Here is a 23,093-nt window from a genome sequence, read left to right as displayed (position 1 = left end):
AGAGGCAGCACCCCCGACCCTCTCACCCGACGCATGCTGCTGAGTCAGATCGCAGGGTTCTATGACCCCATCGGCCTGGCCTCACCTGCCAAGTAACGAGGAGCGATGCTCATAAGAGAGTCCTTTCAGGAAGCAGGAAGGGACCACCCCTCCAAGGACACCTGGGACGATCCTCTTTCGCCATGTATTCGAGAGGCTGCCATAAAACTCTTCGAGCAATATGTGAGGATTGGCCAACTCAAATTCGACAGGTGTCTCACACCCCTTGGAGTCATAGGTCACCCTATGGGGATCACGTTTTCCGATGGTAGTGAAGCTTCCTACGGAGCCGTTCTTTACCTACGGTGGGAAACAGAAGATGGAGTCGTAGTGAAGTTGGTTGAGTCAAAGGCCAAGCTCACCCCTCTAGACCAAAAAGGTGACGTCATTAAAGCAGAGTTGTGCGGGGCTGTTTTTGCATCCCGCTTGAAGATTTACTTTGAGAAGCACTGCAACATCAAGGTTGATCGGTGGACCCATTTTGTCGATGGTCAGACAATCTTGGGAGCCATCCAGAAAGATAGCTATGGCTATCAGACATTTTTTGCCAACCGAATTGGAGGAATCCAAAAGGCCGGATCAGTAGAGAGCTGGAGGTGGGTTGAAGGAAGACAGAACGTCACCGACCTCATCACAAGGGGGGCAACCCCTGAGGAGCTTGCTGAAGGATCAGTCTGGCAGGAAGGCCCAGGCTTTTTGAAGTTGCCTGAATCAGATTGGCCTGTGAAAACTGCCAGAGGGGTACTTCGGAGGAAGGCGTTCTCGGCATTAGTCTCAGGAGGAGCCCAGCCCAGGAAATGGTCAGGCCCAACCAATGTTGCGCTTGTGCACCTCGTGGACCCCTGAAGGTTCAGTTCACTGGCGCGGTTATGTGGGACCATTGCCTGGATGAGACGAGCAGTAGAAATCTGTCTGGGCAACAGCCAGGCCCCAGTTCGGTCAAAGTGGGAAGTAAAACCAGTAAGAAGTGCTGAACAACTGTGTCACCTGCAGAAAGCGAAGAGCCAAAATGTGCCAGCAAGTAATGAGTGATCTCCCTCAAGAGCGTACTGAAAGTGCAAGTCCATTTGAGTATACAACCCTTGACCTTTTTGGCTCCTTAGAGGTGAAAGATGCTGTTAAAAGGACAAGCAAGAAGGTCTGGGGCATTGTTTTCTGTTGTATGGCCTCGAGAGCCGTCCATGCGGACCTCAACGATCGGCAGAATGCTTCCTCCAAGCATACTCCTGCTTTGTTGTTCTGAGGGGGCATCCAAGGAAACTATGGTCCGACAGAGGCACCAACATCATTGGCGCCAAGCCGGCTCTGTGTGAGCTGCATAAACATCTGGCTTGCCTGCAGGCTGCGTCCATGGAAGATTTAGCCGCTAAGAACGGGACTGAGTGGAAGTGGGATTTCCACCCTGCAGCTGCACCCCACAGGAATGGAGCTGCGGAGGCTGCTGTGAAGCTTCTGAAGAGGGCGCTCATGAGCCTTGGAGGAGCTACAGGGCCCCTCACATGTGGGGAGCTCCAAACCCTGTTCTATCAGGCAGCCAACCTGACAAACGAACACCCAATCGATGTCATAGCTCAAGAACAGGAGGACTCGGTCGAGTACCTAACACCCAACTCCCTCATACTGGGTCGAGCGTCGCTTGGAGGAGACACCAGCGGGCTTGACCCTAGAGACCGATCCCTGGCGTCGTCTAAGGGCTATTCAAATTGGAGTGGACCGGTTTTGGGCAAAGTGGAGGGAACTAGCAGGCCCAAATCTGTGCATTCGACATAAGTGGCACCGGACAAAGAGGAACGTCAAAGTTGGCGACCTCATCTGGATTGCTGACCCTAATGCTTTGATAGGTCAGTTTCGTCTGGGCCGGATTCTGGCAGATTATCCTGACTGTAAAGGGATTGTCAAGGATGCTGACATCGCAACATGTGCTGGCCTTCCTGTTTCCCTGACAGGTGGCTGGAAGAAGAGGAGGTCTTCACTGCCCATGACAGTTATCAGAAGAGACGTGAGAAGACTGGTAGTTCTTCTACCGGTGGTGGACGAAACTCGTCCATTCCAGCCGCCATGACACCCGCCTCTTCCTGAGCCCCTCTCATCCTGCCCTAGCCCCAGGTTCAAACCCTCTCATTCACCGCCCAAACCCCTGTCACTGCCCTTACCACTGTTGGCTGGTTGGTGCAAGCCTAGCGCCGCCACTATGCCCATTTCTGTCAGGTCCATTAAGTCAAGAACACACATGACAATAAAAATGATTTAGGACATTTTTATTGACTTAATTGCATTTCAGTTAATAAATTCTGAATTAAATTTTGGCGGTATGGCTCTGTTCAGGGAGTCCTCTGACCTTTCATGAGCACCATGAAATAGCAGAGTGTCAGAGGACAGCAGCAGCATTAGGGAACGCTCACACAGTTTAGGACTGTGTGAGCTGAAATATTCCCCCACACGAACAGAGCAGCAACGATGACATAGAAGCAAATGCCACGTTATGCACGACAAGGAGAAGCGAGCAGCAAGCAGGTAGGAGCAAACTGAATCTGTTTTAAATAGGGCGCCCTGTTTGAGTGTAGCCATTAAGCAGCGAGGGGTGTTGACCAGCTGATGCACTAATCCAGATCAGCTGATGCAGCTCAGCTGGAGCAGATCAGCTGATGAGACCGTGTTGTTGGCCAATAGCGTTAGCAGCGACTTGACTACCTGGCCTGCCAGAACTGACGCTGACGCTCAATCACATTGCACATACATGAAGCAAGAGCATTCACATCCCATACCTCGCATACCTGGGCAGTACACCACACACCTGCCAAAGGGATGTGATTGACTTGGACATTGGACTAAGCTGCTCCTTCTCATTGGACGTGCTTTCATTGGACACGTAGACACATAGACATTGTGAAAAAAATAAATAAAGAAATGTTGGTTTTGTGTGGGAAAGGTAAAATGTCACTAAGAGGGGTCCTTTGAGTGATTTTGGTAAGTTCCTTGGATAAGAAGATCAGGAACTTAAGTGGGAGGTTATTTACATGCTTAATCAATCAATTTCATCAATCAATCAAAATGTTTACCTTAAACCAGAGCTAGTAACACTTATGGAAGAACGTTTGCGGTTTAGCAGCACAATAGGAGTGTGCTGTAAGTAGGCTACAGGTGACCGGTGATTACTCCGTGAAAAGGAAGCACGAGATTCATTCAGTTTGTGATGACTGTCAACCCGGGTGCAGCCACTTGGTAAGCTCTTTCTTAATTACAAATGTTTTCTTGTCTGTTTATGATGTGCGCTTCATCTGTTGCCATGCTATGTTGTTGTGCTGTGTTTACGTTTGTTGCACGTTAAAGACAACGCTATGCTTCGGTAGGCTAAGCAGGTTGGTTAACTGATGTAGAGACGCTATGCTCCAGAGTTGTAAGTTAACGAGGTGGCGAGGTTGTGGGATGAAGCTGCCGTTTAGACTTGTGATATTGCTGCACCAAACGTGTCCGTTCGTGTTTACTTTCTTTAGCTTTATGAATGTATGTAGAAGTATGAATCACGGACCGGCGTTTAACGTAAGTGACGTTTTCTTCCTGGTTTACCGCGGGGCATTTTGGGAGCTGTAGTTTCCAGCTGTTAGCAGAAACACTGCATGCATCTTGCATAGGCCTTGCATAGGCTTTTGGTAGGTTTATGACGTCACATGTGAAGCGTGTACATTACAATTATGAAATGAGTATTATTGTTATTGTGGGATAATAATGATAATAATGGTGGGAATAATGATGATAATAATGATAGAAATAGTAATAATTATAAATTTGTATTTGATTAATGTTATTCAGTTAATGTTGCTTATTGTTATGGCAAAGAACTTGGGAGCTGTTTGTAGTATACACATGAAAACTGAAATATTGCATTTTTTATTAATTCAGGTTTATTACCTGGTTTACCTTTGTGAACAACAAGAAATTAAACAAACAAATGTGGAATACCGAGTAGTATCCTTTTGTACACTGGGTTGCCCTTTCCGTGGGGAGAACACGGAACAGCTATACTTTAGCAAACTCCTCCTAGAGATTTCATCCGATGGACTTCAAACTTGGTCAGTACCATCGCAACACCTTAAAGATGAAAAGCTATTAAAAGAAAAACTTTTCGTCAGACGGTGTGGGCGTGGCGGCCATTTTGAGTGTTTAGTGATGAACAAAGAAGTTGTTGTAACTTGAGTGTACATTGTCGTATCTGCCCGAAAGTTGTCACGATTGACAAGGGTCCAGGCCTGAGGACACCTACAGGCCAAAATTGACTTTTGGTCTTAGCGCCCCCCGCTGGCAAGAGGAAATGCACCTTATATGACAAACATCATCCGATTTACATGAAACTTATAATGTGTGGTCTACAGGTGATACTGAGCCTCCCCTTCATAACATTTGAACCGTTTAAGGTAGAGTCTTGTGTGAGGTGTCATTGAACTTAGCACGGAGTTCCTTTTTAATTGGTGATGGTTTCACCCGCCCCTCTAAGCTTTAGCCACGCCCCCTTTTATAACTAATGACTTCTTTGATGTAGACTTGTGTGAGGTATCATTGAACTCAGCAAAGAGTTCCTTCTTCATTGGTCATGGTTTGGCCCAGCCCCTATATTTAAGCCACGCCCCCTTTTATAACTAATGACCCATTTGATGTAGACCATTGTGTGAGATATCATTGAACTCTGCAGAGACTTCCTTTATAATTGGTGATGGTTTGACCCGCCCCTTATGCTTTAGCCCCGCCCTTTTTCACAGCTAATAAACTGTATGATGTTGAGTCTTGTGTGAGGTATCGTTGAACTCGGCAGGGAGTTCCCTTTTCATTAGTGACGATTTGCGGCATCTGAGTGCTGCACAAATGCACGGTCGCAAGGAGCGGTGTCCGCCGGTAACACCGACGCACGCAGAGGCGCGAGGGCCCGTCCATTGCTGCTCGCAGCTTTAATTTTTAAATGTTTTCTTAACATTTTAAGAAAAATTTAAGGAATCAATAAAACAATGTTTTTGTCTGGTCTAACGTAGGCTGCAATCATTAGCATTTCTGAGAAACATTACCTACAGTGGTAACTAAATGTTAATTCCCATGCAAAAAAGCACATCATTACCCAACTACATTAACTTAAGTGGCTAATGATAATGTTTAAAAAAGACTAAGATGATTAACACATTAACTTTGTGTCGCTCAACACTAGTGTGGAGTCAGTAAATGAAGAAATGAAAGAGGTGAGGGAAAAAGAGAAAACATTGTTTGCAGATGAAGTACTCACATGAACACTGGCAGAACATATGGTGCGAGTCTCCTGCATGGCAATGAGGCAGAAGGCCGTCATGGAGGCATCTGAATCTGTGCCTGCCACATCACCCTACACACACACACACACACACACACACACACACACACACACACACACACACACACACACACACACACACACACACACATATTGTTTCATATTCATATATGTAATTGTATTCATCTCGATCAGCTGTTTTTCGTAGCACCAAAATTAAGATTATATGTCAATGAAATCAGTACACACAATCATCTCTCCGTGTATAACCGTTCCAACTTCTTTAAACGAGCCGTTTGGTTGCTGTGCGTTGAGAATCAGATACCTGATGGCTTCACAGATGTGTTGGCTTTGCACTGCCACCAGTTTGCTAGCCATGGCAAACACCTTGGCAACATAAGCTGTCAGCCTTAGAGAGGAGAGGAAGCTTAGCTTAATTTATTCACACATAGCAAACACCATCCTCACATTGTCAGAATCTAAGTTACAGGAGGATGTGCAAACAATTACATATGAGTTCATGGATGTTTGGATGCCTCACCAGGTGCTGCTATGTTGATCCGGCCAAACAGCAAAAGACCCATCCTTTTTACGGAAGACAAGCTCATTCTGGTAGCCTAGACACAAACAAAACACAACCAGTTTGAGAAGTCCTGTTACATTCCGCGATTATAGCATCTTTCATGATTCTGCTGGCATAGGTTTTTGTTTGTACTGACAACCCTGGTTAAAACATGGTCTATGAGTCTATGTGTTGCTGTCAGACTATTCACTGTCCCTAGCTTGTATATGTGGGGCAAGGATATAGCACATTACTGTCTACCACACTGCCTTTTTGATACCAATTCTACCAATCAGAAACTTTAAAATTATTACAATTTCTGGTATCTGTGCAATTAAATACATTTTGAGCCCACCGGTCTTGATGTGTTGGATGGCTTCGTCACGTTTCTTTTTGCCGATTTCTTTCCACTGGTTGGTTTTGTCCAAATATATGACTGCAATGACTGGTAGGGTCATGCCAACCATGTTCTGCTCTCCACAGCCGCTGGGCTGGACGATCATCTTACTCACAGAGTCCGAGTTAACGGTCCTCACCAAACGATGAACTTGATTTTTCCCTACACACACAAAACATAAACCCCCACCACACACAACAATTTACACTTATGCAAAGTTCATTGTACAGGCATTGTATGACATAACCCAAATATGCCCAAATATAACATAATATCTGACCTGTCACTGAGATCTGTGTGCTAGTAGGTGTGTTTCGGACCAAATCCTTTTTAAGAATTCCACTGTTGAGAGTTACTTCTTGTTTACCAGCTAAAGGGAGAAACAGTGGGCAAGTTGGGGGATCAGGTAGAAAATGGTAAAAACATTACTAAATGACTACATAATGTGGCTAATTAATGGGTAAACTCACCTACACCTTTAGTAGTGGGGTCTAGGAGTATAATCTGAGAAGATTTAACCAGTACGCCTTCAGGCTGAAAAAAACACCAGTGAGGACAAACATTAAAAATAACAACTATTTCGGAGCAATATTGTCTGTCTGATGACTGATTCCTTTAATTAACACAGGAGTTTGCTTTTGGTTTACTTTACCGATTTCCAACCGGTGGCAGTCAATGTTTTTTTCAACACGTAACAACAATAATTCCCTAACCTTTAACTCATGGTTTTCATTGTAACCACAATGACGAAGTTGTTATTTGAACCCAAATTTTTAACACAAAACATGATTATTTTCCTAAGTCGTTTTTCTGCCTAAACATAACAAAAACCATAGTGTTGTCATATCATAAAATGGATAATAACAGTGATTTTGGAAAGCCCAGACAAATTAAGCAAGTGGCTGCATACAACATCGCAGCTGAACATCAGTCCAAATTGGTGGCAACAGCCTGAAAGTAGCCGCACATACTGTACATTCCAACCATAACGTTGTAAATGTAAATGTAAAGTTTAACTTTTTTATTGCAGGTTGAACATTTAAGAGAACAGTTCTTATATGGTATAAATAAGCTTCTAACCCCCTAGATGGAGTCTGTTTTTCTTACCACCACCAGCAGCTTCTTCATGATTCCATCATTAAGCGAAGAATCTTTAACAGATGCTTTGACCTCAATGCTATATTTTCCTTCTTTCATGGGAATAATGATGAAGGGTACAACTCGTGTAGTTTGGGCCCCTATTTTGACTTCCTGGCGATACCTTCCACGATTAGAGGCTGAACTGCACACATGCTCCTCATCAGTCAGATCCACACGCACCTTGAAAACGAGACAAAGATGGAGAAAGAGACTGAAGTATGTGCAGTTTTTAAAGAATATAACCCAATGGAGTGAATAATAGGATCATAATTATCATTTTTATTTTAGGTCACTTAACAATGATGCATCTCTAATTTAAAGAAATGTAATGCTTGACGTTGTTTTCTTCAGAAGAATGGAAAAACACACTATATACATTAGTACCGGTAAGGTTGTCTCAGTTCTGGGCCCGACCACCATGTGAGCAGCTAAAAATTGCTGCCTAACAACAAACTAAATATATGTCGTTATAAGCTGCTTGCGCAATCACCTTAATGGTCGTCAGTTCTCTGAGTGAAGATGGTCTGGAACTGGAAAGACCAGAGCAGAGTAACCCTACAGTCATACTAGCTACAAAAGAGAGCGACATACGCGTGCCTAGTCTACTTGTGGTTGCTTGGCAACAGTAAACAGAAATTCTCCAGTGCTACCTTCAAGCACATCTTAAAAGTGACTTCAGAGGTATTTTTAAATCACAAGAATGATGTTTTTGGATTTAAAAGTATTTATTTCTCGATAAAAGTAACAAAATATATGAGATAAAATGCCAAACTTATCGTATATATACAGAAATACGATGTCCTGAAGCGTTTTCCGCCATCTTGAATGATTTTCTTTGACTCGAGCAACGAACGTACATATGTCACACTCTCCTCACGCTCCTTCACTGCGATTGGCAGTCGCTTTGTCGCATCGCTCAGCATTTGCATAAAATAGATTTATTGTCAAGGGGGTAAGCTTCGCTTCAGAACTCAAACTTCCTATGGCGCCATTTTGATGCTAAAAAATGATCACCTCCCGTTAGCATTCCACTGACTGCCATTCATTTTGATGTCACTTTGACAGCGAATAACTTTACATCTGAAGCGTTTAAAGACTCTATTTGTCAATTGTTTATTTCTAAAGAAACACGACAATGCATAGACGTGGAAGTAGGGGTGCTGGGGGTGCTGCAGCACCCCCTGTTGGTGCGGCAGCACCCCTTGCTGGCAAACTGCGATCAAACCTGGATTACCCAATGGGAATTAATCATTATGGTGATAATTATCCAATCAGAATAAAATAAAAGTTGTTTACAAAAAAATGAAGTCTCGTGATTGTGTGTTTTATAAGTCAGTATGATGACTGGACAGGTAATGATTGGGAGAAGGCCACATGCACTGTGTAGATTGGCTAATGATAAAGGTGGGTGGGCATAGAGCAGGTTGTTTATATCGTACTGATTCAAGTTCCGTTTTTTCTAAGAACGAGTTGAGATTGAAATAGTGGAATTAATTTGTAACTGATCCCCGGTCAGATTGGGTTGCGAGTATCAGCAAGTGAAAGTGTGGAAAAGGAAGAGAAAGAAGCGGCTGCTATAAAAAAATGTCCCGTGAATAAATAGCTTTTTAAAAGAGCTGGGAATGACGAAGAGGAGGTTGTCAAGGAGCTAGCCAACGTTAGCTTGGAAGAATCGCTGCCTTCTACCAGCTACACTTAGCCACAGCTAACGGTAGTTAACGTTAACTTTAGCGAAGTTGTTGTGGAAAAAGACAGAGATGAGGCCGGTCATCAGCATTACAGAATAAGGGAATGGCACCTCAGGTACCGTCATCTCTGAAGACCCTGCACTATAGGGACCGAATACAGAGACCGTCCGGGAGGAAATTATACCCAGAGGGATATTAGCCTTTTAGAATCGGGCGGCTAAATATCCAGCATCTCGGAGGGGGGACGAGGCTGGCGGCAGAAAGACACGCTCTCTCGAGGCACTGACCCGACACCTTCACAACATTGAAACTGTACAACGGGAGTGGATTCTATATTCAGTGTCCACCGGAGACATTTATTGCGTTGCCTCTAAAGTGCTACCCACACACAGCAACGCATTTATAAATGCGGTCAAGCCAGCTTCCACTTCGAAATGAGCGGTCAAACTAGCCGCCCCTATATTTCGCGGTGCGCGTATAAACTTGCTATTACGGTGAGACCGTCAGAACTAAAAACAGGGAATTTTCCGACGAAGGCAATTTCCCATTCATTTATTCTGTCTGCCTGTCTGTCTGTCTGTCTGCCTGTCTTTCAGAAAGAAAGAAAGAAAGAAAGAAAGAAAGAAAGATTTTAGCACACCACACAACCTGTCACTGCATGATATGCTGAATTCCAAAATAAGAGCCCCCCAAACTCATATATTAGCTGTTTTGTCCATACATTCAGAAAATCATAAAAATAAAAGTCCTAGCTTCCACAGACCAATTTCACCTCAGATGGAGAGGACGCCTTCTCAAGGTGTGATCTACAATGTTTCAGGACATTCTGATGTTGTTTTCCAAAATAAGAGCCCCCCAAAAATCATATATTAGCTGATTTGTCTACAGACAATCAGATGGAGAGGACACCATCTCACAGTGTCACTTACAAAAGTACAAGATATTCTGTTTTTTATTTAATTGTTATTTACAAATTATTTAAAACTCTTAACACTTTTTATAGTGAATATGTGAACACTTCTTTTAAGGGGTGATAGAATGATTATATAGGGTATTTTACACTGTTCCTTAAGGTCTCCTAATGGGGTATGTAACATTGGTTGGGCTGAAAATTGCCCGAATGCTATTTTATTGGGCCCTTAACTACCCTGTGAATATGGCTCTATTTGGAACAAGAGCTTTTCTTCCAAATATGGTATGCTCATGAATATTCAGAATGAGCTGATTGGTTTGAGCAAACTACATAGAAACACATGGGAGACTCAACAGCAGGTCTCATATTTCAGACACTGCAAAGTTATACATTGTTTGTCGGGCTATTTCGTTATTAAATTCACTTCTGAGACTTTTTTTAAGCGAGAAATCAACTATATAAAGCTCAAATATGGGCCGTTTTACGAAAATTGATGGCCAATTGCAAATTTGGTAAGACTGTGTGTCGGATTTCAGCGCCGGTAGAGCCTGTGTTGCTGCCTCGCCGCCCAGCCTGCCTTCCTTCACAGACTTCACGCCTGCTATGAGGTACTTGGAATTTCGTCACGCCACATATACAACATCTCCCTAAGGGTCTTTTAAAGCTATCAACGGTGTCCAATTTCAAGTTAATGAATATTTGTGAAGACTAGGGGTTTTGTTAGCTGCGGCTGTCCCTTCAATCCTAGCTAGCTATGTGTAGCTACAAATCATGGATAGTTAGCTTCATTTTCGGCATAATTCGAGTATATTTAGGGCCCGAGTGCCGACAGCGGCGAAGGCCCTATTGAAACTGAAGGAATTATTATTGTTTTTCCCGGCAAATGAATTGGCTGCTGAGGGGCTTAACGTATTCAAAAACTCACCAAATTTGGCGGTCGCATCAAGTCTGGTGAAAATTTACGTATTTTAAGGGTTTCAGGAATAGGTGCACAAAAATGGCTCGCTAGCGCCCCCTAGAAAGTTAAAATAATCTGCCCAAAATTTCTCACGATTGACAAGGGTCCAGGCCTGAGGACACCTACATGCCAAAATTGACTTTTAGTCATAGCGCCCCCCGCTGGCAACAGGAAATGCGCCTTATATGACAAACATCATCCAATTTACATGAAACTTACAATGTGTGGTCTACATGTGATAATGAGCAACCCCCTATACTTTAACCACGCCCACTTACTCAGACCACGCCCCTTTCCTAACATTTGAACCGTTTAAGGTAGAGCCTTGTGTGAGGTGTCATTGAACTCAGCACAGAGTTCCTTTTTAATTGGTGATGGTTTGACCCGCCCCCTATATTTAAGACACGCCCTCTTTTATAACTAATGATCCGTTTGATGTAGACCCTTGTGTGAGGTATCATTGAACTCAGCAGAAACTTCCTTATTAATTGGTGATGGTTTGACTTCGCCCCCTATGCGTTAGCCACGCCCCCTTTTCACAGCTAATGAACCGTATGACTTAGAGTCTTGTGTGAGGTATCGTTGAACTCGGCAGGGAGTTCCCTTTTCATTGGTGTCGATTTGCGGCGTCTGAGTGCCGCGCAAATGCACGGTCGCAAGAAGCGGCGTCTGCCGGTAACCCTGACACACGCAGAGGCGCAAGGGCCCGTCCATCGCTGCTCGCAGCTTTAATTAGGGACCGAGCGCCGACAGCGGCGAAGGCCCTATTGAAACTGAAGGAATTATTATTTATTTTTCCCGGCAAATTAATTGGCTTTTTGAAGGGCTTAACATATTCAAAAACTCACCAAATTCGGCAGTCGCATCAAGTCTGGTGAAAATTTACGTATTTTAAGGGTTTTGGGAATAGTCGCACAAAAATGGCTCGCTAGCGCCTGCTACAAAGTTAAACAAATTGAGCCCCTGCAGTACGTTTAACGTAGACTCACGAAACGTGGTACACATATGTGCCATGTCAAGATGTACAAAAACCTTCATTAGAGCTATAACCTAAACCCAACAGGAAGTCCGCCATTTTGATTTCAATGTTCGAAATTAGTGTGATTTTGGCCATGTCGTACTTTAACGAACTCCTCCTAGAGATTTCATCCGATCAACTTCAAACTCGGTCTGTGCCATCTTAAGATGTTAAAGATGAAAAGTTGTTAAAAGAAAAACTTTTCGTCATAGGACGTGGCCTTGGCAGGGCGGCCATTTTGTGCGTTTCGCCGCCGAAACAGGAAGTGGGTGTAACTCGAGTGTGTCCAACTGGCTTGAAACTTTTCAGGATTCATAAGAGTCCAACACTGAGGACAAATAAAGGCCGATATTTACTTAAAGTCATAGTGCCCCCTAGTGGCAACAGGAAGTAGGCCTAAAAGTCAAGGTGCTATACTTTAACGAACTCCTCCTACAGATTTCATGTATGTATATGTTGGCTTTTGCAGTTTGTGAAGTTGCCAGCTGACTAAGTGACTGTTATTTTGCAACCTGCGCTCAACTGTGTTGTGTGATGGCATTGTTGTATCTACAGTCAATGACGTTTCAGAATTACTATTGTGCTTTCTGCTTGGGTGATTTTTAGTGAATACTATATTGCCATAGTCTTGAGCCATACAATGCTTTGGTATGATTTAATTCATTGTAACATTGTCTTGTGATGTGTGAGTCAGATGGCAGTACTTGGTTTATTGAACTGGAAAGGCATTGTTGATGCCTGCTTAGCTGGACCGGTCATTCATCTTCTTTTTTTTATTATTTTTTATTCGATAGTGACAGTGGATAGACAGGAAAGGGGGAGAGAAAGAGAGGGAATGACACGCAGCAAAGGGCTGCAGGTTGGATTCAAACCCGGGCCGCTGCAAAGGACTCAGCCTACATGGGGCGCAAGCTCTTACTGGGGGAGTTAGAGGACGCCAATAGTGATTTGGCATGTGATTTATGTATGCCTATTTAGTTTGCTGTGCAGTACGCACCGTACCATGTAGCCTACTTCATGGAGGGGGGGGGAGAGGCAGAGGTAGAGTGGTCTGCGCACCCCCCCCTCCATGAAGTAGGCTACATGGTACGGTGCGTACTGCACAGCAAATCACTTACTGCGCCTCTGCGACAATGTATAAAAGGCTCCATTACCTTGTACCTCACGTTATGGCTCCATAGCAGACGTTTTTGTAAAAACAGGCTAACAAGTGTGTCACATAGTAGAGGAATTACCGTATAGTACAGGAGAAGCTCGCAGGCAGTTTCGACTTACATGAGCTGTTTAGTTTAATTACTAATGTTAAAGAAATACGCCACCGTTTGTTGAAATAGAGCTTATCACGGTCTACCCTGGCAGTAGACAGGTGGGCCAACACATTTTTTGTCTCAGTGCAAGTAATTAGGTTGTTTTTTTGTCTTTTGTTGGCTCACTTTTACTCACAACATGGTAACCGGCAACATAGGATTCCATTCACTACGCTAAGCTAACTAGCGGCGAAGCTGCCCAACTATCTATAGCTAGGGGAGACCGTGATAAGCCCTATTTCAACAAACGGTGGCGTATCCCTTTAACTAGCATTTTAGATAGCATGTGCCTATGTTATCTCTTTACATATACCTACGCTCTACGTCTCTGCAAGATTGGGAATGATTGAGATTTCTCTTGGCACAGCTACCAGAAGACTTACAACTTTCAGGCAGGTTGCTCACGTCACATCTACGTCTTCGAGCTCAGTTGGAGGCTGCGCAGTAACACTCAGTGCTCACTGGAAAAGTGCTTCTAATATCCTTCACTGGTCTCCGTCCAGAGCAACGGGATCTGTTGGTCCATTCTTATATACTGTCTATGCTTCTTGTCTATTTTGGCCCCGCCTTGCTCATGGCAACGCTAACGGCCACTCCCATTGAAAATGAATGGTAGCCTGTCGCTTTGTCCCTGTCTCTTGTAGGTAGTGTGACTGTAGGGAAACGCAGACTTACGGTGGCAGGATTGGGGCTATAGTTGTGGAGGATTGCCTTAATTTCCAGCTGCTCTCCACGGACAGCAGAGCACGGCAGCCTGAGATCAATGAAGAATTCCTTCCGGACAATGACCTCTAATGGCTCGCCAACACAGATTCCTTTAAGATGAGAGGGACAAAAAAAACGATGAAACAGATAGAGAGGGGGTAAACTGTAAGGGATGGGAGCCAGAGGCCAACTACAGCAAAATAATTCTTTTAGTCTAGGGTGACCAGATTTAACTAAAACCGGGACACTTTGCGTGTGACCGTAGTGCTTGTGCACACACACACACTTTTTAACGTGAACATGTGCCAGCCAAGGTCAGACATAGACACAGACAAATTAGACACAATTTTGCCAACAGCAAACATATGCCTACTGCTCACAACATAATGGGGTATCTAAATTAATATTCATAAATGTTCTTGGTATGTAGCCTACATATCTAAGAAGTAATATTAAAACACATTGGCCCTCATTTATGCACCGCAAGTCCACACTGACTCGAAAACTTGAGATTTTATCACAGACTATGCTCACGTTCAAATTGATAAATGCTTTGCGTAGGAATCGGCGTATGCCTGTCCTAAGCCTGTTTTAGGTCATACGCATGTTTCATAAATGAGGGCCACTGAGTGAGTTTCGTGTGGGACCAACTTTAATTTTCAGAATTAAAGCATTGTTTTGGAAAATACACTCACGGAACTTGTGAAAAACTTTGTGAAAAGGTATTTTTCATTGCATGGCACTAAATGAATTATTTGCAATTGCTGCCACAGGCTTTAACTTTATGGTAAGGGTACATGAATTATGAATTCATGCATGAATTAATTCATGATTTGTGCATTACTTAATTCCTTTATATCTTATGAATCAGGAATCAGGAATTGACATAAGTTCATAGCCTCTCATTCCTGACCTCATGCATGAACAACACATCAACTAAAGCATTAGGTAAGGTGGGTACATCATTGTGCACAAGTTGTGTTCAAATCAGAATGTGCGCAGTGATGACCACATTTTTTTGCAGAAAAATATGTAATCATGCTTAATAATTCATAATGATGTGCCCACGTACCTAATGCTCTAGTTGTGTTGTTCATGTATGAGGTCACGAATGACAGACTATGAACACGTCAATTCCTTATGACTCATGGGATATTAAGGAATGCAGTAACACATAAATCATTAATTACATAATAATACATAGGCCTACATCAGTTAATTCAGAATTCATGATAATTCATGTACCCTTACCGTAAAGGGTTACCAGTGTTATTCTAAACAACAATACACACACACACACACACACACACACAAATGTAATCTCATTTGATAGAGCAGATAGCTTCCCTATTGGAAACATTAATTCCGTATATTTGTTAGAGGAGGGAATATGCTCAAGAATCAATTTGTTGGCTGGAAAGCCTACTGTGAAATTCCACACAGGTGTCAGCAAAATTGGCCCGTGTGTCGAGTAGCGTCTTTAAGGTGGGAATGGTCATACGGTTCCTCTCGTCAGTCCATCTGTTGTTCATGAGCGAAAAGATCTACTCAACAGGAGCATTTGTGCCCGGCAGAGACATGGCGAACGGGCAAAGGAGACCAACATTTTTGAACGGAATCTCCCTGCTTTTGAAATGCGCGAACATTTCCACCCAGTGCTCGTCTGTTGACTTTCCAGCGGACCTGGAGGGACTATTTAAAACGAGACAGATAAGAAGAGGCATTGCGAGAATGTTTACAAATAGCCTATACATTGTAACGCTGGCTGCACATATTATGCAGACGCAGACTGTTACGATTGACTGACTGACACACACACACATTGTTAAAATCATACACTGGACACTTTATTAGTCTTTCTACATGGGTTTAGTTAATGATCAGGCTATAATAAGACCACGTTATAATATGTAATCACTGACATCTGGGACAATTTCATAGTGATTGGTGTAAACTGGGACATTTTAGCGTCGCGACAGGCTTTTGTCAGGACTCGGGACAGGCAACTCAAAATCAGGACTGTCCCAGTCAAACCCGGGACGTCTGGTCACCCTATTATAGTCACTGAATCCTAGTCTATCTACGATGTTCCACTTCAGGGATTACTCCGTTGCCAACGGAAATTCCGCCGGATTTCACTCATTTAGGTCTGATATCCGTTGCCTTGGGCTTCCTTTGTGTTGCCATTTTTCTCCGGTCGATTTATGAGGACTATGGTTAACCTTCTCTCAGATCTCTGCAAGATAAATCTGGACAGCTAGCTACAATATCTCTCCATTCTGAGTTCTCTCTTGCACGACTAAAACAACTTTTGAACATACACATTGCTTACGGCGCTTAATTCTTACCGTGAGTTCTTGACAGACTAATGCCAGTGAACTGCCAGGTTGTGATTGAGTCTTTCAAAGGAACATTTTTCGTCAATGTTGTGGCGTCACTGAAACAAAGAACAGTTTAACACTTTGAGAGGTAAAGAGTAGCTCTACATCCTAGTGGTGTCATTATGAAGTCATCAGTGTATTGTTTGTGTCTATATTTTAGTTGACTCACCAGTTAGGGTTTTCCTGAGGGCAAGCAGGCAGGTTGATGTCTGTCCACAGCCAACTTTCAGGGAAATGGGTGCGAGAATTAATGTCCCTGCTGTCCATGTAACTGTCATCCTCCTCACCTAAAGTGTCATCAAAAATGTTACGGTTTTGACATTTTTCTAACTATAAGTATGACCATAAATAACAACCCAGGGCTACCCCCCATTCCTTGTCCCTGTATCTTACTTCGAGCCAGTATGAGGCTTTCCTCCTTCCTCTCAGCTCGCAGGGTTTCCATCTCCTTGCAGCAGTGCAGGAAGGCTGTGGCACAGGCTGCACCATCACTGATGTATTCGCTGCGCCTCTCACAGGTGTATGAGAGGGGGGTGTTCCTCATGCCATCCAAACAACAGTCACGTTGGAGTTGGTCTTGATATTGACTCACTGGAAAGAAAGAGGGTTTTGGAGGAACGACAGATATAAGAAGATATGAAGGGAAGAAGAATGATGAACTGGAAAGCTGTTAGAAATGTTTACATTTCTTATTTAATAAATACAAAATATTTTTTCTAGTCAAGTCAGTTTTAATACAATAGGACAAAATCACAATCAGTACAACATGTGACACACTATCCTAGGACAAAGGAATTGAAAAGGGAGGCTAAAACCTGCAAGAAATGAGGGCTCCCTCTCTCTTCAGTATGGAAAGGAGCAGTATGAAGGAACAGATTGACATATAAATTAATGGCGTGAGAAGTAAACAGTCTCTCACTTTTATATTTCCACTAATGTATAGCATGGCAAATATAAGTATTGTAAAAGTCAACGGCAATGACAGAAGATGACTGTATGTGGTTATTGGGTAGTTTAGAGATATGGTTCTTACCTAAGCTGGTTGTGACGTCCATAATAGTTGCAGCTCGTTTCCTCCTGCTGGGTGCCGGACATCTCAATTCTGAAAACGCAACAGACAAGTTATTTAGCAGAACCCAACAAGGTTGGAACTATACTTGAGTTTTGTACTGTATAATGTTTTGCAACCTCTGGAATGTGCCCACAAGGAACTATCCGGGGGGAATCGTTTACAAGCAGGATGCACAGACAGAGCGTAGTTATCACTCACATGTTTATCTGTTGTGTAGGATACCAGTAGGGTACAGATTTGATCATTGGCAAATTATCAAAGATGTTTTATCAATATTAATAGTTATGAATATGGTTATTAATAACTTCGTCAAATTGACAAACAATCAAAACGGGGCACCACCCTGCAAGTCAGGGACCAATAATCAAACTGTGGAACAGTCTCATTTCTGTGAAATCCTTTAAAAGGATTTAAAGGAAGGGGTGATTTCAAGCACGGGCCTATCCGACCAGCAATTATTACAAAAAGTACACAAATAATCACAAGCAACTGCTATTTAAGTATAATAAGATTTATTAACGTCACAATTATCAGTAGCTAATCAATAATCCTTCAATAATAAACTTATATAACTTTTTCAGTATCACAACCCAAAACAAAGCAAAAACAAAACAGCATGTGTTGTGGACACGTTTGTGTGTGTGTGTGTGTGTGTGTGTGTGTGTGTGTGTGTGTGTGTGTGTGTGTGTGTGTGTGTGTGTGTGTGGGTGTGTGTGTGTGTGAGAGAGTGAAAGAGGAGGGGCGGTGTCGAAGTGTAGTTCTAACACAAAACAACTCCCAAAATGGCTACTCCTGTGAGCTGCACAAAACTATTTAGCCTCAAGAGGGCGGTAGTGGTGCTGGGTGCACGAGGAGGGGTTGAAAAGGTCGAGGGGGGGGGGTTGCTAGGCCACCCCACGTGGTTAAGCTAGCAGCGTTAGCTCGGGAGCTATGTGGCTAGCTTGTGTCCATGTGTGTGTTAGTAAAAGGAACAGAATAAAGGAGGAAAAGAAAAGAGGCACTCTGATCTTAGTTATCGATAACAGCCAGCTCAGTGGCTAACAGCTGATTTCCGCGATTGTCTCGCAGACAGTAACTAAACTCCGTGAATGGAGTGATTTAGCAGGTAGCGCTTACGGTTTTTTACCAGCTACTTAACACAACAAAATCAAACAGTATAATGATCGATTATACATTCACAGAAACAGATTAATAATCACGTATAGACCAGTACATAATTAAAATCACAGATCACATTAATTGCAACAAGTGGTAGCGAACTCTTTGCTCATTAATAAACACACTACTTATCTCTGCCCAGACGTCAGCCTTTTTACGGTGTGTTCAGTCCATTTGTTCCTGTCCATAGGTTTCCACAGAAATGAAACAGAACGGGTCCCTGACGCTCGTCAGCGGGCACGGAGAAACTTCCCTCCAAAAAGGCAGTAAGGGGGAAAGTTTGGTCGACTTTGAGAAGAAAAACGTTGTTTCCTTCTCACTGCAGTTATGAAAAACACTGGTGCGTTTTTCATAGGATCCTCCGAAATTAAATCCACTTTCTCCAGAAAATAGAAGTTGAGCACAAGCGCTTGCGCGCCTCCTGTCAGCAACGTGAGTTGCAAGCGAAGACAACAGGATTTTGGGTGATCAGGCTTATTTATAGGTCAAGACTTTATGGTCCCGCTGACTCAATAGGAAGACTCGAAACTCTTGAAAGTGTTGAGACTACAATCTTGTAGTTCTTTGACTTCCTGCCAGTTGTGAGGGTTTACATACAGGCCACGATTCCTTTGTCTCTCTGGTCAGCTCAATCTGAGGCCTTTTTGGTTAAATCAGGTTTAACCAGCTTCTTGGTCCCCAACAGTCCCCCTTTTTGCTCTGAAGAGCGGTTGGTCCCCGGTCTTTGGAGCAAACCAAGGACCATACAGTTCACGGGAGAAAAGGTTAAACTGATATCAACATAGTCCATGCCTTCCTGGGAATGAGAGTTCATAACATTCATATGTTGACTGAGGCTACAGTGTCTGGGCAGACAAATGAGGCAGTGTCTGGGCAGACAAAATTCTAACTATGGCTAAACACCAAATGTTTAAACAAAACACAATCCTTAACATAATAGGTAAGCAATGAATTATCCCTTGTACAATCATTGTAGCTGTTTCCCTATGACATTAACCCAAAATATAGTGAAACAAAAACAAAAACAAATGAAGGAAGATAGGAAAGGAAAGTGAAGTAGTTAGGGGTTAACAGGTTCACTCCAGAAAAGAATTGGGGTTCACCAGTGTATGTACACGTGACTGTGTGCATGTACCTGTGGACTGGTGCATGTATGTTTTAATGTCAAAACAAATACTCAATGCAGACTCTAGTCTGTATACATTCTGTCTTCTGATGCGTAGGTAAATAAAATTGAGTCCTATCTCTCAGTCTTATGAGCTACATAAATTTGGAATTGCACTGCCAAGACTATACGTCAGATGTACCTGTGAAGATCGCACAATACGGTTAGTAGCAGATTTATGGGTCTACAACAAGGCTCGAGTTTGTTGACCGAAGAGATTCCTTCTCTACCGATGCTTTGCATTAAATCTTTCGCTACTAGCACCTGGTTGTGTTTTCTGTGACACTTGACAGTCTAAAGCATGCACTGGGTTCTTGAGGAACAGAATGGAACTAACAGTAAATGGTATCCTGGAAAGAATTTTACTACCGAAGCTTTGAGTTAGTTTGATTACTGTTTGAAAAGTTTAGGATGGAAGTGCACGTCAACAGAGTGCGGTGAGGCATGCAGCTATCCCTATGACTCAACTGGTTTGAGTCTTATCCTCTTGGGGGGAAAGCCTCCCTCCCCCTTTCCAGGTGCAGAAGCTGCTCTTCTCCTGGGAGTGAGGATCGCATGTGGAGTTGGTCTGACTGAACATGTGGTTCAGGAGCAGGACCGTGGTTGTCACAGCTGTGCAGTTGGGTGCTGAGAGGCATTCAACCCGCATGGTGAGGCTGCCCGTCACGATGAGGAGGTACTGGGTACCTCGCCCAGTTCTAGTAACTGGGCCAATCAAGTTTACCTGGAGGTGGGGCCATAAGTGTATCACCCCCTTTCCCTGGAGTACAGAGAAGGCGCCTGCTCCAGCCACCTTGAAGAGAGTCTGCAGGGACTCTGAAGAAAGGCGGTGGTTTTTCTGTGCAAAAGCTGGAGGCTGGTCAGGTGGGCGCAAGTGATGGTGCCAGTCTGGCCTGACGGCAAGATTCTTTGGCCAAAGTGATATGGGCACGTCTGTGGGCGTGGCGCCATAAAAGGGTGCACCTTTAGCCATACGGGTGTGGCACGGTGCATCGCTGTTGTTCAGTGAGCAAAGGAAAGACCTGTGAGGGTTGGAACAGTCGAGGCTGCCAGACTGCGGCGGCTGTATGCTCACTGGCAGCAAAGACAAGTCAGAGCCAGGATCAGGCTCTGGAAGAATCATGGCCATTTGCTCATGAATGACGGTGACTTGTCCGTCTGGGGCTGGCAGACTGCCTGCAGGATCAAGTGGCCACAGGGTGTCGACCTGAGCCTGAATGTGTCCCCGGTGGCTGTCAGCGAGTGGGCCCGGTCTCAGGTGATTGTGACCGCTGCCCAAGTCTTCTGTGTCACTTACACAGATGAGACTAGGATGCACCAGAGTCATCCTCTGGGGTGTGATATTGACCAAAACAGATTTTGTGATGGGCAATTTATCAGGCAGGTAGCTGGGAATGCTACCACTGAATGCTACGCCTAATACTGGTGTACTGAGGGGAAGCATTGTTTTAACGACTTCTGCCGAAGTGTTAGAATGTGTCTGACTTATTCTGGAGACGCAGTCCAGCAGGGCTAGGGTGTTCACACCCCCTTCTTCCCCTGCTGCGGTATCTGTACCGTCGGCGTTGCCCTTGTGGGCAGGGTCTCCCCAGGACGTCAGGGGAGGGGTTTGTGAAGCGCTAGGCCTCGTGGTTTCAGGGAGCACTCTGGGCTCCTTTAGGACCCCTCCCTGGTCTGGTTCTGCTGATGAGGAACCAATGTCAGGCCCCTTTGAGGAGTCTGACAGTTATGCTGGATACAGACCTTGTTTTGGGGATGGACACGTGTTGTCCGAGTCATCGGGAGCTCCCTTCCCCTTTCGTGGGGGTGGAGTCCAGGCAGAGTGTGGCTTTGAGCTACACAAAGTATCCATTGCAGTGGGTGAAAGTTTTGATCCACTTTTACCGCAAAGGATTTGGAGGTTTTCTTCCTCTTTAACAAGTGGAGAAGTTATGGTTTTGTCAGGAAGCAGGATGTTGCAATCAGAAATTAGCTGGGGTGTCTCCTTGCGGAGTGGAGCACCTGTTTCCAGCAAACGGCTCGATAGAGGCTCTTCATAACTCTCACCTATGACCAGCTCTGACACCTCCCTATTGGAGTTTACTAGGCTGCTAGCCGTGGTCTCTGAGTAGACCGAAGTAACTGGAGGCTCCGAGGGGAGCCAAGTAGGTTCATCCAGGTCAGCTGGACCATTGGATGTGGTAGGAGGGTCCGGCTCAGGGTCAAAGGCAGCATCACGTGATTCTTGGACGTGTGAAGGTGTCAGCATACTTACCCGTTCCGTTGGGTCACACCGGTCACTCTGTCATAGTTGGAGAGTATCATGCAGCCAAGGCTCGATCAGATAATGTCTCTGGAGCCGGGGGGGGGTCGTTCAGACCATCAGGAGAATCATTGTCACTCAGTTGAGGACGGCTCATCCCCTTTGACAGTGGGGATGGAGTCTGATCAAAGCGGGATGGCGAGCTTTGTGGCTCGCACCGTTTGTCAGTGGACGGAACTCTGATTCTACCTGTGTTCCTCTGATGTTGCAAGACCTTCCTTCCGCTTTTGGCAGGGGAGTGGTGATCTCTCCTCCGAGGGGGAGGAGATGAGGAAGAAGGGTCCCTCCTCCGGGAAGGTGAGGAAGAGGGTTTTCTCCGCCGAGGTAGTGGAGATGAACAAGATCGGTCTCTCCGAGTAGGAGGACGAGAAGAAGATGAAGAACGGTCTCTTCTCTGGGAAGAAGACAAGTGGGTTTTTCGCCGAGGTGGCGGAGAGAAATGGTGTTTCTGATTGTGGGGGAGACCGGAGGAGGAGAATAGAACGCGGCTTTTCCTTTGGCACCGCCAGAGCTGTGCCGAGAGGTCCTCACGGCTCTCCTCTAACCAGGAGACCTCATCACGCCTGGCTTGGACTCTCTGTCTAAGCCAGGCTGTTTTGCGCTGCTCAGCTTCATAGCTGTCTTGCAGCGGTGCGAGCTGTGCTTGGAGGACAGCGCGTTGGGTTCGGCTCTGATAGATGAGCACCAATTGGCCAAGCAAGCCTTGTATGCAAGCTTTTAGCATCCAAGACGGCTGTGCCATGTAAGCTAATAGTTCCTGGAGTATTTAATTGCAGGTAGTTCCACAACTATCACGGTTATTCTCTTCAGAGTCTAGGATGAGACAAGCGACCACATTCTGCAGGACTGTGTCGGTCGGCTCGTTGGAAGCTTTCGTCTCCAGCCTCTGGTACTCGAAGCAACTCATTTTACCTCTAGCAAACAGATTGCTACCAGGGCTCAATTCCTTTGTGGTGACAAAGGAAAATTAACTGTGAACAAGTTGATTCAAGGAGCAG

The 23,093-nt window shown here is 44.5% G+C and overlaps 1 protein-coding gene across 1 annotated transcript in view; it reads right to left on the bottom strand.

Annotated features, from left to right (window-relative positions):
• LOC120556275 (complement C3-like) overlaps positions 1 to 23,093 on the bottom strand; it is a 70,523-nt gene that overhangs the window by 29,821 nt on the left and 17,609 nt on the right. Inside the window, exons 17-28 of the mRNA XM_039796150.1 lie at positions 17,432 to 17,500; positions 16,792 to 16,989; positions 16,568 to 16,685; positions 16,366 to 16,454; positions 13,988 to 14,127; positions 7,396 to 7,608; positions 6,759 to 6,822; positions 6,569 to 6,658; positions 6,247 to 6,450; positions 5,871 to 5,946; positions 5,579 to 5,738; positions 5,306 to 5,401 (exon numbers count right to left, since the gene is read on the bottom strand). Coding sequence (XP_039652084.1) covers positions 5,306 to 5,401; positions 5,579 to 5,738; positions 5,871 to 5,946; positions 6,247 to 6,450; positions 6,569 to 6,658; positions 6,759 to 6,822; positions 7,396 to 7,608; positions 13,988 to 14,127; positions 16,366 to 16,454; positions 16,568 to 16,685; positions 16,792 to 16,989; positions 17,432 to 17,500 — 1,517 coding nt within the window. The remainder of the gene's footprint in view (positions 1 to 5,305; positions 5,402 to 5,578; positions 5,739 to 5,870; positions 5,947 to 6,246; positions 6,451 to 6,568; positions 6,659 to 6,758; positions 6,823 to 7,395; positions 7,609 to 13,987; positions 14,128 to 16,365; positions 16,455 to 16,567; positions 16,686 to 16,791; positions 16,990 to 17,431; positions 17,501 to 23,093) is intronic.

Source organism: Perca fluviatilis, chromosome 1 (assembly GCF_010015445.1).
Source record: "Perca fluviatilis chromosome 1, GENO_Pfluv_1.0, whole genome shotgun sequence".
Taxonomy (NCBI): domain Eukaryota; kingdom Metazoa; phylum Chordata; class Actinopteri; order Perciformes; family Percidae; genus Perca; species Perca fluviatilis.
This window is presented reverse-complemented; position numbering and strand designations above follow the sequence as displayed.